The 13,469-nt window shown below is 58.7% G+C and overlaps 2 protein-coding genes across 2 annotated transcripts in view; one reads left to right on the top strand and one right to left on the bottom strand.

Moving 5' to 3' along the window:
* INPPL1 (inositol polyphosphate phosphatase-like 1) overlaps positions 1 to 12,264 on the top strand; it is a 16,659-nt gene extending 4,395 nt beyond the window's left edge. Inside the window, exons 6-32 of the mRNA XM_010849524.1 lie at positions 1,359 to 1,422; positions 1,514 to 1,664; positions 1,893 to 2,013; positions 2,241 to 2,381; positions 2,627 to 2,720; positions 2,827 to 2,916; positions 3,086 to 3,184; positions 3,297 to 3,447; positions 3,538 to 3,644; positions 3,938 to 4,040; positions 4,123 to 4,319; positions 4,609 to 4,726; positions 5,305 to 5,401; positions 5,676 to 5,814; positions 5,929 to 6,028; positions 6,128 to 6,216; positions 6,447 to 6,528; positions 6,661 to 6,750; positions 7,316 to 7,429; positions 7,566 to 7,654; positions 8,073 to 8,160; positions 8,253 to 8,408; positions 8,652 to 8,730; positions 8,824 to 8,964; positions 10,269 to 10,941; positions 11,196 to 11,329; positions 11,435 to 12,264. Coding sequence (XP_010847826.1) covers positions 1,359 to 1,422; positions 1,514 to 1,664; positions 1,893 to 2,013; positions 2,241 to 2,381; positions 2,627 to 2,720; positions 2,827 to 2,916; positions 3,086 to 3,184; positions 3,297 to 3,447; positions 3,538 to 3,644; positions 3,938 to 4,040; positions 4,123 to 4,319; positions 4,609 to 4,726; positions 5,305 to 5,401; positions 5,676 to 5,814; positions 5,929 to 6,028; positions 6,128 to 6,216; positions 6,447 to 6,528; positions 6,661 to 6,750; positions 7,316 to 7,429; positions 7,566 to 7,654; positions 8,073 to 8,160; positions 8,253 to 8,408; positions 8,652 to 8,730; positions 8,824 to 8,964; positions 10,269 to 10,941; positions 11,196 to 11,329; positions 11,435 to 11,525 — 3,598 coding nt within the window. The 3' untranslated portion in view covers positions 11,526 to 12,264. The remainder of the gene's footprint in view (positions 1 to 1,358; positions 1,423 to 1,513; positions 1,665 to 1,892; positions 2,014 to 2,240; positions 2,382 to 2,626; positions 2,721 to 2,826; positions 2,917 to 3,085; positions 3,185 to 3,296; positions 3,448 to 3,537; positions 3,645 to 3,937; positions 4,041 to 4,122; positions 4,320 to 4,608; positions 4,727 to 5,304; positions 5,402 to 5,675; positions 5,815 to 5,928; positions 6,029 to 6,127; positions 6,217 to 6,446; positions 6,529 to 6,660; positions 6,751 to 7,315; positions 7,430 to 7,565; positions 7,655 to 8,072; positions 8,161 to 8,252; positions 8,409 to 8,651; positions 8,731 to 8,823; positions 8,965 to 10,268; positions 10,942 to 11,195; positions 11,330 to 11,434) is intronic.
* A 102-nt stretch (positions 12,265 to 12,366) lies between these two features.
* The window catches only part of PHOX2A (paired-like homeobox 2a), a 4,439-nt gene continuing 3,336 nt past the window's right edge, over positions 12,367 to 13,469 (bottom strand). Inside the window, exon 3 of the mRNA XM_010849492.1 lies at positions 12,367 to 13,298. Within this exon, the coding sequence (XP_010847794.1) occupies positions 12,849 to 13,298 (450 nt within the window). The 3' untranslated portion in view covers positions 12,367 to 12,848. The remainder of the gene's footprint in view (positions 13,299 to 13,469) is intronic.

The following is a 13,469-nucleotide window of genomic DNA, read 5'->3' on the forward strand; positions in this document are numbered from 1 at the left end:
CTGTCTGTGTGTGGGAGCTTCAGCTTTACCAGCTGACTCCGGTTACTCCCTGCATCTCAGGAGCCTAGAGGTGGGTGATCAGAAACAAACTTGCTTACCTGTACATGACACCTATGTGTACAGGGGAAACAAAGATACACCCCTGCCCCTGGAGTCACAGGCAATCCGACAAGCAGGCCAGGATACAGGTCCTGGTCTCTGTCCTGACTAAATGCTAGCTGGGCCTCTTCCTTTGTGGCCTTAGGCAAATCACTTTTCTTCCTTGAGCCTCAGTTTCCTTTTCTGGAGAATGGGGATGATAATAATAATATCTTCCTTAAAGTGTGAGGATTAAATGAGATTATGTCTGTAGGACATTGAGTACCTGGCTTGTCACAGAGATCGGACGCAGTTAATGGGATGCTATTATTGTTATAAACACAGACCCACAGTCCACAAACCAATACGCCCAGTCACACACAGATACCCACACAGTTTGTGCCAGTGGTCAGGAGAGTCCCCAAAAGGAGAGTTTTCCTGAGAGGAGAGGGTGGCCCTGTGTCCAGGGTATAGGGTCTCCTCAAGTAGACGTTTGATCCTCTCTAGTGCCAGTACCCACCTACTGCCCGACACAGGGTCCAGGTGACTCCCTTGGGCAAGCCTGCCTGGAGGCGTGGCTGTAGAAATCCTCCACCCCCACCGAGCGCGGGCTGTACCATTTGGACCAGGCTCAGCTGTCACCTGCTCAGCTGTTGCTGCCATCTGTCAGCACCCCTCGTGCCCCTCCTCTGCTTGGGGCTCCTAGAGGCCCAGGTCCCCCACCGGGGGCCCCCATGTGTCCTCCCAATTTCCTGGTGTCTGAGGAAGGGAAAGGAAAGCCCTAGGGTGGTATCCCGACATCCGCTCAGCAAGACTGCTTCAGACACACCTGACTCCAGCAGAACCGTACAACCAGCGTAAACACAGGCAGCAGACACACTTGTGATAGCACGTCACCCATGCACGCAGACGAGTTACCCAGGCGTCTGAGAACTCTTACTCTGGCGGGGGGCCCAGACTAGTACCACAGCCCAGAGGGTCTGTTTAGACAGCTGTGGAAGCCACAAAAGAGCTGCCTGTTGCTTCCCCGGCCTTGCAGTGGGTGTGGAGCATATGTAGGTCTGGGGTGGGGTCCGGTCATTCCTGCTCTGCTTAGCACCAGCAGGATAGAGTGGACAGGCCCCATCATTAACCCTGTGCAGCCTGGGTAGACAGTTTCAAGGAAACCTAGCCAAGGGGCCCCGGGGGCTGGGCCCGCTGGTTGGCAGGAGGAACGGATGCCTTGGGACTTAGATGCCATCCTGGGGGAGACAGATTTGGACCCCCTGCTTTGCCATCAGGTATCAGAAGCATGTGCACACATACCGAATTCTACCTGACGGAGAAGATTTCCTGGCTGTGCAGGTGGGAGCTTGGACCCTGACCCCGTCCTTGATTCTAGCCTAAGGTTGGGGACCAGGTGACTGACTCTTCTCCCACTCTTCCTGGCCTGCAGACCTCACAGGGTGTGCCAGTGCGACGCTTCCAGACCCTGGGGGAGCTCATCAGCCTGTATGCCCAGCCCAACCAGGGTCTGGTGTGTGCCCTGCTGCTGCCTGTGGAGCGGGAGCGAGAGCCGGACCCGCCGGACGACCGTGACGCCTCAGGTGCTGCCTGGGTGCCATGTACCTTCCCTGCCCCTCACCGGACGTCCCCCGTGACTTCCCACCCCATCTTCTCAACCTGCCTCCTCTGAAGCCCCCTGCCACTCTTCTGGTGCCTGGGCCATTTATTCCCTTCCATGGAACTCCCTGACAGCCATGGTACCCACCCCCACCCCCCACTTCACGGAGAGCAGGAGGCTCATACCGCTGCCTCCTGGCCCCTGTCCACAGATGGGGAGGACGAGAAGCCCCCACTGCCCCCGCGCTCTGGCTCTACCAGCATTTCTGCCCCCATGGGGCCCAGCAGCCCCCCAGCAGCCCCTGAGACCCCCACAACTCCAGCTGCTGAGAGGTGAGACCCCCCAATCCCTCCTGAGCAGGCAGTCCTTGTCTTTTCTGAGAACCATGTCCTCAACAAAGGTGGGAAGACCTTTAAGGCACCCCCTCCCCGACCCCCAGGAGGCAGACACCCTGGTCTGTTGCACTCTCATTGCCACTTGTACCATCTCCTCTAGGGAGGGGGTGGGGTGCTAGGACAGTATCAGCGGGCCTCCACTGACCTCTTACCCCTCCCCCAAGTGCTCCCAATGGGCTGAGCACTGTCTCCCATGAGTACCTGAAAGGCAGCTACGGGCTGGACCTGGAGGCCGTGCGGGGCGGAGCCAGCAACCTGCCACACCTCACCCGCACCCTCGCCACCTCATGCCGGAGGCTGCACAGGTACCTGGGGCACCCAATGCCATGCGCCCCACCCTTACCTCATAGCTGTCCTCTCCTGCTCCCTTGCTACACAGATGCCCTGACCTTTGACCTCTGGCTCAGTACAGAGAGCCTGCTGTTGCCTCCTGACTCTTCCTCACCTGAACCCTTGTATCCTCATGGGGGCAGCTGAAACTCCTACACACTCAGCCCCTTTTCCCTGTACCTGGGTCAGAGTGAGGAGTTCTGACCTAGTGTCTCCATAGTGAGGTGGACAAGGTCCTGTCAGGTCTGGAGATCCTGTCCAAGGTGTTTGACCAGCAGAGCTCACCCATGGTGACCCGCCTTTTGCAGCAGCAGGTGGGACTGTGGAGAGAGCTCTGGGTGTGGGTTTGTGTTCCGGGACTGGGCGGGGGGGCTCCTGCTAGGTGGTCTCATGGACAAACCTCATTCGTTCTCCCTGCAGAACCCACCACAGACCGGGGAGCAGGAATTAGAGAGCCTGGTGCTGAAGCTGTCAGTGCTAAAGGACTTCCTGTCAGGCATCCAGAAGAAGGTGCCCTGACTCCTGATCTCTGACCCCTGATCCCTCACCTGGCCACTTGCCTTGTCTTGATCTGAACCCTGAATCTGTAGTTCAGCACTGACATCAACATCAGCAGTGGCCCTCCCTGCCCCTGCCCTCAGCAAGGCTCCTGACCTGGCCCTGCCCTTGCCCCCTCCAGGCCCTGAAGGCCCTGCAGGACATGAGTTCCACAGGCCCCCCGGCCCCACTGCAGCCATCCACACGTAAGGCCAAGACCATCCCTGTGCAGGCCTTTGAGGTACATAACGGGGGGTGGGGGGACATTCCAGGGCAGAGAGCCGGTGGAGGTGAAGAGGGTGTTACCTGCTCCCCAGGTCTTTTCAGCAGCACCCCCACTTCCTTGCCTGCAGGTGAAGCTGGATGTGACCCTGGGTGACCTGACCAAGATCGGGAAGTCACAGAAGTTCACGCTGAGTGTGGACGTGGAGGGTGGGCGGCTGGTGCTGTTGAGGAGACAGCGGGACTCGCAGGAGGACTGGACAACCTTCACGCATGACCGCAGTGAGCCAGGGCCCAACCCAGGTTGGGCAGCACGGTGGGCCCCCTGGGTCTGTGGGCACAGGGTGGTGTGACCCATTCTCCATCCCCTAGTCCGCCAGCTCATTAAGTCCCAGCGGGTCCAGAACAAGCTGGGCGTCGTGTTTGAGAAGGAGAAGGACCGGACTCAGCGGAAGGACTTCATCTTCGTCAGCGCCCGGGTGAGCAGCGCATGGGCCTGGCCGCCGGGGGCCGCAGGGGTCCCTGCCAGATGGGAGGAAAAAGATGATGGGGTGGAGAGTATGTGTGCTGAGAGTGGGCGGCCCGAGGGTGGGCTGATAATCATTCAGTAAACATTTACTGAGCACTTGCTGTATGCTTGAGGAGTGGGGGTGTGGTGGTGAGCCAGAGGTGTGTCCCTGTCCTTGAAAGACCGGCCACCTAGCAGGGTAGGCCCGTGGAAGGGGACTTCCTGGCTGCCCACCTGTGCCTGACTGACCGCTGTCCCCTGCAGAAGCGTGAAGCCTTCTGCCAGCTCCTGCAGCTCATGAAGAACAAGCACTCCAAGCAGGACGAGCCTGACATGATCTCCATCTTCATAGGCACCTGGAACATGGGTCAGGCCTGCGGAGGGACTGGGGTGGGAGAGAGGAAGGGCTCCAGGCAGGGGCCTGACTGCCCCGTACCCTCCACCTCCAGGAAGTGTGCCGCCTCCGAAAAATGTGACATCTTGGTTCACATCGAAGGGTCTGGGGAAGACCCTGGATGAGGTCACGGTGACCATACCCCATGACATCTATGTTTTTGGGACCCAGGAGAACTCGGTGGGCGACCGCGAGTGGCTGGACCTGCTCCGCGGGGGCCTCAAGGAGCTCACGGATCTGGATTACCGCCCGGTGAGGGGGTGTTGTCGTGTCCAGCTCCTTTCCCCACACACTGGCTGGCTCCCCCCAGCTTGACTGGCTCTCCTTCTGGTCCCTGGGAATATCCTTTAGGAAGTCTACCCTGAGTCCTTTATGCTGTGGGAAGGCCGCTCTTTCTGGTCCCTCAGGAAAAGGTGTGGCAGGCCTTCTTACCTTGTGATTTCCAGAACCATCTATAGTGTGGGCTGGGCAGGGTGAGGGTGAGGGAGGTGGGGACAGTGGCCCAGCCTGGGGCAGGGGTGACCCTGCACCCTCTCCCCAGATTGCTATGCAGTCTCTGTGGAACATCAAGGTGGCCGTGCTGGTCAAGCCAGAGCACGAGAACCGCATCAGCCATGTCAGTACGTCCAGCGTGAAGACCGGCATTGCCAACACCCTGGGTGAGGAGAGAGGGTGGGGTCCCTCTGGCTACTCTTCCTGCTTCCTTTCCAGCCAGGGTCCAGGGTCTCCTATCTATAGAACTCTTTGAACTTTGCAAAGCATGTTCATATTCTAAATCTCTTCCAGCCCTACCAGGAGGCATGGCCAGGATAATTATCTCCATTTCATAGATGATAAAACTCGAGCCCAGAGTGGTCAAGTGACCTGTCCCAGGTCGCACAGGCTAGCACGTGATAGAGCCTGGCACCAGCATAGTGCCCAGGTCTCCCTGTTTGCAGTCCAATGTCCTACCTCAGGATAGATTGTGCTCAGTATCTACAAAGCCTTGCCCCTTCACCACCGGGGTCCCTGTGATCTCCAGGGACTCTGCTCTCACGTGCAGACAGACTCAGACCATCCAGATGGGGCTGCAAGTGCCCGGTGTGGACCCCAGAGAAGGCGTGGTTGTGTATGCAGGGAACTGCCTGCCTTATGTTGTGGGGGTCGGGAGGATCTTTCCACTGCTGCTTCAACGGGTGGGGGGTAAAGTTGGGAGCCCACCGAGGGTGACCCAGACATTCTTCTGTTGCCCTGACAGGAAACAAGGGGGCCGTGGGTGTCTCCTTCATGTTCAATGGCACCTCATTTGGCTTTGTGAATTGTCACCTCACCTCAGGAAATGAGAAGACTGCCCGGTGAGGGGGTGCCTTCCCAGTCATCTCTTTAGCCTTATCCTCTGTTCCTGAGACCTATTGCCTCTCCCGTATTCTAGTCCACGACCCTCCTACATCCCTGTCCCCCAAGGCCTCCTTCCTTACCTCAACTCAGGACCCCTCTGTCTATCCCTGATTTTGACCTTGTCCCCAGGGACCCTGATCCCTGCCCTGTCCCCAACCCCAGCCAGAGACTTCTTATCTACATGTCTGTGCCTGACATCTGACCCTGGAGCTCCCCCTACCCCTACCACAGGCGGAACCAGAACTACCTGGACATCCTGCGGCTACTCACGCTGGGCGATCGGCAGCTCAGCGCCTTTGACATATCTCTGCGCTTCACTCACCTCTTCTGGTTCGGGGACCTCAACTACCGCCTGGACATGGATATACAGGTGTGAGCAGGGCCCGTGGGTGGTGGGTAGGGAGGCTGGGCTGGGGCCTAACTGGGCTCTCACCTCTGGCTTGAGAGGGCAAGGCCCCAGCTTTTATGTGCCCTCTCCCCTCAGGAGATCCTGAACTACATCAGCAGGAAGGAGTTTGAGCCCCTGCTCAGGGTGGACCAGCTCAACTTGGAGCGGGAAAAGCACAAGGTCTTCCTTCGATTCAGTGAGTATGGGCGCGGTAGCGGCAGTCCCTGAGGGCCAGGGTCCTAGTAGGATCCCCGGGTCTTCAGGGCCCTGACCCCTCCATCCCTGCCTTTCCTAGGTGAGGAGGAGATCTCCTTCCCACCCACTTACCGCTATGAGCGGGGTTCCCGGGACACGTATGCCTGGCACAAGCAGAAGCCAACTGGGGTGAGTGAGGAGAATGGGTTAGGCCCAAGGAGACCCCCCAGGACTGTGGTGAATCAAGAGTGTGTGTGGGGTCAAGCCTCTGCACTTACCATTCCAGCCTCTATGGCCCCTTGAGGCCTTGGGGGTGATCCTGGGTGTTGGAGGTGGATGTTGGACCCAGTGTGGTAGGGGCATGGGCCTCAGCTGAGCAACCCCCAGCTGACCCGACCACACTGCTGACCCTGCCCCAGGTCCGGACCAACGTGCCTTCATGGTGTGACCGGATTCTCTGGAAATCCTATCCCGAGACCCACATCATCTGCAATTCCTATGGTCAGAGCCTCCCGGACAGGGTGATGGGCGATCCCGGGTGGTCCCTGACCTGACTCTGCCTTGGCTTTGGGAGTCAGGAGCAGAGAGTAAGGAGCTTTCCCCTGAGCCCCCATTCCTACTCCCCTCCCCCAGGTTGCACAGATGACATCGTCACCAGCGACCACTCCCCCGTGTTTGGGACGTTTGAGGTTGGAGTTACCTCTCAGTTCATCTCCAAGAAAGGTGGCTATTCTGGCTGTGCTGTGGGTGCGGCATCCATCTGGGTGGGTGCAGGTGCTAGCCTGGGGGGTGTGCATAGCTTTGAATATATCTGAGTGTGTGTGTGGGTGGGTGTGTAGGGGCGGGTACATACATGCATGTGCAGGAATGTGTCTGAATATGTGATGTGTAAAGCTGTCTGTGTTCTGAATCACCGTGAGAGGTATATGCCTGTGAGCAGGTGTGTGCGTATGGAGGTAATTGTGTACATGTTTCTGCCTGCCTGGGGCTCCTCATGTACCCGTGTGCCTAGTGGCATGGTGGATTGTTGGTGGGCCTATCCTGCAGGCACTCTGGTTCCCAACCCCTTCTCAGATGGTCTCTGATTCTTGGGTTGTCTGTCTGTCCCAGCCTCAGGTCCAAGCTTTGGGGTCTCCCTGGGCTGCTTGGGATGGAGGAGGCCCCTCCTGGCCTTCCCTCCTGCTCTGCCAGGGCTCCAGATTCCCTGCCCCAGTGCTCAGTGTCTGTGTCCTGTTCCTTCTGCCACCCTCTCAGCCCTCCTGTCTGCATTCCTCCCTTTGCCCCTCAGGGCTCTCAAAGACCTCAGACCAGGCCTACATCGAATTTGAGAGCATTGAGGCCATTGTGAAGACGGCCAGCCGCACCAAGTTCTTCATCGAGTTCTACTCTACCTGTCTGGAGGGTCTGAGGCGGGGCCCAGGGCTGGGTGTGGGTCATTGGGGATGGGAGGCCTGAGGTGCCCAGAGTGGGCAGCCCCCTAGTTAGGGGGAAGGGAAGCTGAGAGGTGGCACTCAGTTGGGTGTCCCCTCCCCCACCAGAATATAAGAAGAGCTTTGAAAATGATGCCCAGAGCAGTGACAACATCAACTTCCTCAAGGTGCAGTGGTCCTCACGCCAGCTGCCCACGGTGAGGCTTGGGGGTGAGGGCACAGAGGGAAGTGCAGCCAGATGCCACCTGGAGCCTGCCTGGGAGGGTGGGAAGAGCCCACAGTGTGGGCTTGTGCGTGGAGTGGGCATGAGTGAGGACGACGGCATGTGCTTTACTTGCAGGGGGAGGGGGGTTTGGAGACCAAGTTGCAGTTCACTCATTCGTTCCATAGATACTTCTCAAGGCTTCACTAAATGTCAGATGCTGTGTTGGCAATTGTTGATGCAGAAAATCAGTTAGTTACAGGGCTCTTGAGTGCTCTGAAAGGCCCATGGAAATCTTTCCTTCAGGTGGACGGGAGTGAGCATGGACAAGCTTGAGGATGGGATGAGCCACAGTCATGGCAGGAAGTGGGGTGGGGGGTGCTTTATTCCTCACTGGGCCTCTCTGCTCCCAGCTCAACCCCATTCTGGCTGATATCGAGTACCTGCAAGACCAGCACCTCTTGCTCACAGTCAAGTCCATGGACGGCTACGAATCCTATGGTGAGGGCAGAGGGGGGCTGAGGGGCACAGAAAGCCGAGCAGGGCCCTAGGAAGGCTTGGCAGTTTGCTGGTCTGTTCCATCTGCCCTTCAGGGGAGTGCGTGGTGGCGCTCAAGTCAATGATTGGCAGCACAGCCCAGCAGTTCCTGACCTTCCTGTCCCACCGCGGCGAGGAGACAGGCAACATCCGTGGCTCCATGAAGGTGCGGGTGCCCACAGAGCGCCTGGGCACCCGTGAGCGACTCTATGGTGGGGGCTCCATTGGGAGGGGTTTGGGGCATACAATGGGGCGGTGCGGGCAGGTCTAGGAGAGGAGGACCAGGGTTGCGGGGCGGGCGTTGGAATCCCTGGAACATTTGGCAGTTGTACAGCCAGGTCTGGGGGGTGGGCCTGCCCTAGGGAGTAGCTGGGAAGGGGCTAGCTAGCCCATGGGTGTCTATGAGGTGCAGGACCCCAGGTCCCTTCTAAGTCTCCTTTCCCTTCCCCTCACAGAGTGGATCAGCATTGATAAGGACGAGGCAGGAGCAAAGAGCAAAGCCCCCTCTGTGTCCCGAGGCAGCCAGGATCCCCGGTGAGCTGGGGCTCTGTGGGGAGTCACTTGAAGCGGTGCCTGAGGACTCGTGGCCAGCTCCTGCTTTATCTCCCTCCCCTGTGCACCCTGCAGGTCAGGGAGCCGCAAGCCAGCCTCCACAGAGGCCTCCTGCCCCCTGTCCAAGTTATTTGAAGAACCAGAGAAGCCACCACCAACTGGGAGGCCCCCAGCCCCGCCCCGAGCTGCTCCCCGGGAGGAGCCCTTGACTCCCAGGTGAGAGAAGGAAACTTGTCATTCCGATCCCTTATCCATCTTGATCCATCACTGTGCGTGGCTCTCAGGGTTGGCCTGGGGATCATCTGTTGCTTGGGTCTCTGTGGGGCCCTACACCCGTGGCCACTGGCCAGCCAGGCCTCCTGAAGGTGTGGTTCTCTGAGTCAAAGGGAGCACAGTCAGCCTCTCCTCTCACTTCTGTCTTAAAAAATAGACTTAGAAATGGTTTCTGCAACAGCTCCCTTAGATACTTAAGTTGAGCCTTCTGTTTGGAGAAGGCCTGTGTCTCAGCAGATTTCCCTGGGGCGTTCTGTGGAACACTGTCCTACAAGATGCCCCATTGGAAAACGCTTTGTTGTCAAATGAGTTTGGGAAATGGTTGTTACTAGATTCTTTTCTTAGATATTCCCAGTGCACAATAGTATCAGCAAAAGCTCTGAGCTTGTGGACAGGAAGGAAATCCTTTTTCAGCTGTGTTGAATATAGTTTCCCAAACTTAATGGGCCAGGAAACTTTTCCATGCAATAACTATTAATATCCTGGGGAACTACAGTTGACCCTTGAACATGGCAGGGGTTAGGGGTGTATAACTCATAGTCATCCCTCTGGATCCCCAGTTCCTGTGTATCTGAAGTTCCGCATGGATTCAGCAAATGTGGCTCATATATCGTGCAATACCATAGTAGTGAAAAAAACTGCATAGAGTTGGACCCCTGTAGTTCAAGCCCATGTTGTTTAAGGGTCAAGGTCAAGTATAGTGTTCCATGGATCATACTTTGGGAAAGTGAGGCTTGCTTTTTAATTATATCCAGTTGTCATTTGAACATAAAGACTCCTGGTGCATTTTCAGTCATCTTCAGCTGTTATCAGGCACCTTGGTTTTATCTTCAGCCTTGAATAAAACTAACCTGAATCTGTGAGTAAGATTCCTCAGTAGACTGGGCTCAGGTGCCTCCAGGGCTTTCCACATCTGGCTGGTCATTCTCATTGAAGGCTTTTATTGCCCTGCCTTCTGGCCTCTGTTTTCACCCATTTTACAGCTTTTACAGTTACAAAATCAAAAAAAGGTTGGAGACTCTTAGCGAGTGAGGCAAGGAAGATTGGGGGTTATCCAGTTGTCTCCCCAGTTTTAGAGATGAAGACACAAAGGGGCAGAGAGGGAAGGTGACGTGCCCACGGTCACATGCAAGTCTAGGGGTGGGGGCTTACATCTCCTGACTCCCCGCCCGGTGCTCCTTCCACCGCACCCACTGCCCTTCTCCCCTTGATTCTGGGCCCTGATTTTATTCTGCTCCCAAACCCAGGTTGAAGCCAGAGGGGGCTCCAGAGCTGGAAGGGGTGGTGGCCCCCCCACCCAAGAACAGCTTCAATAACCCTGCCTACTACGTCCTTGAAGGGGTGCCACACCAGCTGCTGCCCCCGGAGCCACCCTCACCTGCCAGGGCTCCTGTCCCACCTGCCACCAAGAACAAAGTGGCCATCACAGTGCCTGCCCCACAGCTTGGGCGCCATCGGCCGCCTCGTGCAGGAGAGGGGAGCTCATCAGATGAGGACTCTGGGGGCACACTGCCCCCTCCAGACTTTCCACCACCACCACTACCGGATTCGGCCATCTTCCTGCCCCCTGGTCTGGATCCTCTGCCAGGGCCAGTGATCCGGGGACGCAGTGGGGGTGAGGCTCGTGGCCCACCACCTCCCAAGGCCCATCCAAGACCCCCGCTCCCGCCAGGCCCCTCACCCGCCAGCACTTTCCTGGGGGATGTAGCCAGTGGGGATGATCGCTCCTGCTCAGTGCTGCAGATGGCCAAGACACTGAGTGAGGTGGACTATGCTCCCGCCGGGCCTGGCCGAGCCATGCTCCTGCCAGGCCCCCTGGAGCTACAGCCGCCCCGTGGGCTGCCCTCGGACTACGGCCGGCCTCTCAGCTTCCCTCCGCCTCGCATCCGGGAGAGCATCCAGGAGGACCTGGCAGAAGAGGTGTGTGGGCTGGGGGTGGCTGTGTGCCTGCAGAGTGTGCCTGCCTGCGGTGGGGGCATCTCTTTACTTCACCACTCAGCACTCAGTGGTGTCCCCTGCCCTGGGCTGGGCACTGGGGAGCTGAAGGTCGCAGGAATCAGCCCCTTGCTATGCCTCTCTCCCCACCCCAGAGCAGGCGGCAGAATATGGCTGCCTGCAAGTCCTGTGTGTGCAGGCCCCCTCAGTGCTGCCTCTAACCTGCTCTGTTCCCTCAGGCTCCGTGCCCGCAGGTCGGGCGGGCTGGCGGGCTGGGTGAGGCAGGCATGGGAGCCTGGCTGAGGGCCATCGGCTTGGAACGCTATGAGGAGGGACTGGTGCACAATGGCTGGGACGACCTGGAGTTTCTCAGGTGGGGGCGGGGCTGGAAGTGGATGGGGTGGGACTGGCCTTGGGGGCGGAGCTAGGGGCTCTCTGGACCACCTGGCCCTTCTCCCAGCATCTCTTACCCTTACAGCGACATCACTGAAGAAGACCTGGAGGAAGCTGGGGTGCAGGACCCGGCTCACAAGCGCCTCCTTCTGGACACCCTGCAGCTCAGCAAGTGACCGCGGTGGCATTTTGAAGCTGCGAACTGAGCGCCAAACCCGCCCTTGAAGGCCCAGCCAGAGCCCTGAAGTTTAAAAGTTATAAGGGGTCGGGGCAGTACTTTTCTGCCTATTTATTGGGGACCTGTGTTCCCTACTGCCCAGTCATTTGCCCAATCATTGTCCTAATTAGGACATCCTACCCCTCACCTTTTAGAGCCAGGGCTGCGGAGGTCAGTTGCCATGGTTACCGAGGACCTCGGTTATTCTGGTGCTGTCCTCCTTTTCTGGGCCACTCCTCCAGCCCCAGGGGGGTCATGGGGTCCATATGGGTACGTCTTGGGTCCCCACTTTCACCGTTGTTCTTGCTACCCTCCACCCAGGCTGAACCACTGGTGGAGGGGCTCAGCTGGGACTTCTCCCAACCCCCTCTCAGGGGTGTCCGTCCGGAAATGAAGGAATAGCCCGAGAACCGGGCTGGGGTTTATTTAAGCTTTTCTGTGTGGGTTTAGGGAGGGCGGGCACTTTAATGTTATTAGGGCTGGTTTGGGTGGGGGCAAAGAATCTTGGCCACAAAGCGCCAGTTTGCTTAGTTTTGTCTCCTGGTCTATACCACCTGCACTGCAGCTGTGTGGCAGCTGGGGGTTCCTCGCTGGTCATAAGGGGAACTGGGCTCTTGCAGGCAGCCTATCCCCTTCATGGGTACCGAAGGGTTCCAGTGTGATGTCAATAAATTAAGTTTTATTTGGATTGAGCAAAACTCACCTCAATAAATTACAAGTTTTTCAAAGAAAAGAACAGCAACAACAACAAAAATGACAGGAAAGAGGAAGCCCCTCTGTCCCGATGCCCTGGCAGCTCTGCTCATCTCAGGGCCTCCCCTCTGTGCCAGACCGGCTGAGGATGGGTGGGGAGGAGTGAGGGAGAAAACCGAGGTGGGACCCTTTTCGCCACTCTTTATCCCAATGATGACCAGCCGAGGGGAGACCCAGCCAGCTGCAGAGGCAGGGGAGGAAGCCGGGCTGTTCCATTTGAGGATTCACCTTTGAGCACTGTTGGGGCAGGCATTGTTTGATCCCCTTTTCAAAGAGAGCCAGGGGGCTCTGAGCTCTCCTGGAGGGCATCCCAGTGAAAAGTACCCTCCCCCACCCCCACCCCCGCGGTGCGGAATGGGGGTGGGTGAAGACGAGAGTAGCCCTGGCTTGGTCTCCGAAGCTGGGGAGGGCACACGGAGGGGTCAGACACAGTGGGAGTGGGGCCAGCAGGCAGACCTGGGATGGGAAGGGGCTGTCAGGCCCTGGAGGGGCAGGGGTAGGCAGGCCCGGAGCCTCTGGAGGCCAGCGGCTAGAAGAGATTGGTTTTCAGGGCGGGGCCGGGCTTCCGGTGGAAGGAGGACAGAACCCCCGAGAAGGGCCCGGGCCCAGGTTCCGCTGGCTGCCAGGCCTTAAGCAGCTCCGCTGCGCCCGCGCCTGGCCCGCCGCCCCCACCACCCGCCACGCCGGCCCACAACGGGCCCTTGAGCTGCTGTGGCCCCGGCCCAGGTCCGGGCCCGGAGCCCAGGGCGGCGGGCAGCGGGCTGGGGCTCAGGCGTGGGCTGGCCAGGCTGGGCGCGGGCGGCGGCGGCAGCGACGCGGTGCTGTCGGGCGTGGGGCTGCACGTGGACTCCTTGGAGTCGTCGTCCTCAGACGAGCAGCGCGCCTCACCCTTTTTGGCTCCCGCCGCGCCCGCCGCACCCTTGGCGCTGGCCGCACGCTCCTGTTTGCGGAACTTGGCCCGGCGGTTCTGGAACCAGACCTGCGGGCACAGGGACCGGTCAGCCCGGGACCGCCAGGTGCGAGTGAGACCTCCGTCCGGAAGGGGCCGGGTCACGATTACTGACAACCAGCCTTCCGAGTCTTGGCCCCTCGGCCCTCCACCACTGCTCGCTGCCCTCCTCATGGCTCGCCTCACTCTCCTGCTCCACTG

Source organism: Bison bison, unplaced genomic scaffold, assembly GCF_000754665.1.
Source record: "Bison bison bison isolate TAMUID 2011002044 unplaced genomic scaffold, Bison_UMD1.0 scf7180017864284, whole genome shotgun sequence".
NCBI classification, from domain to species: Eukaryota; Metazoa; Chordata; class Mammalia; order Artiodactyla; family Bovidae; genus Bison; species Bison bison.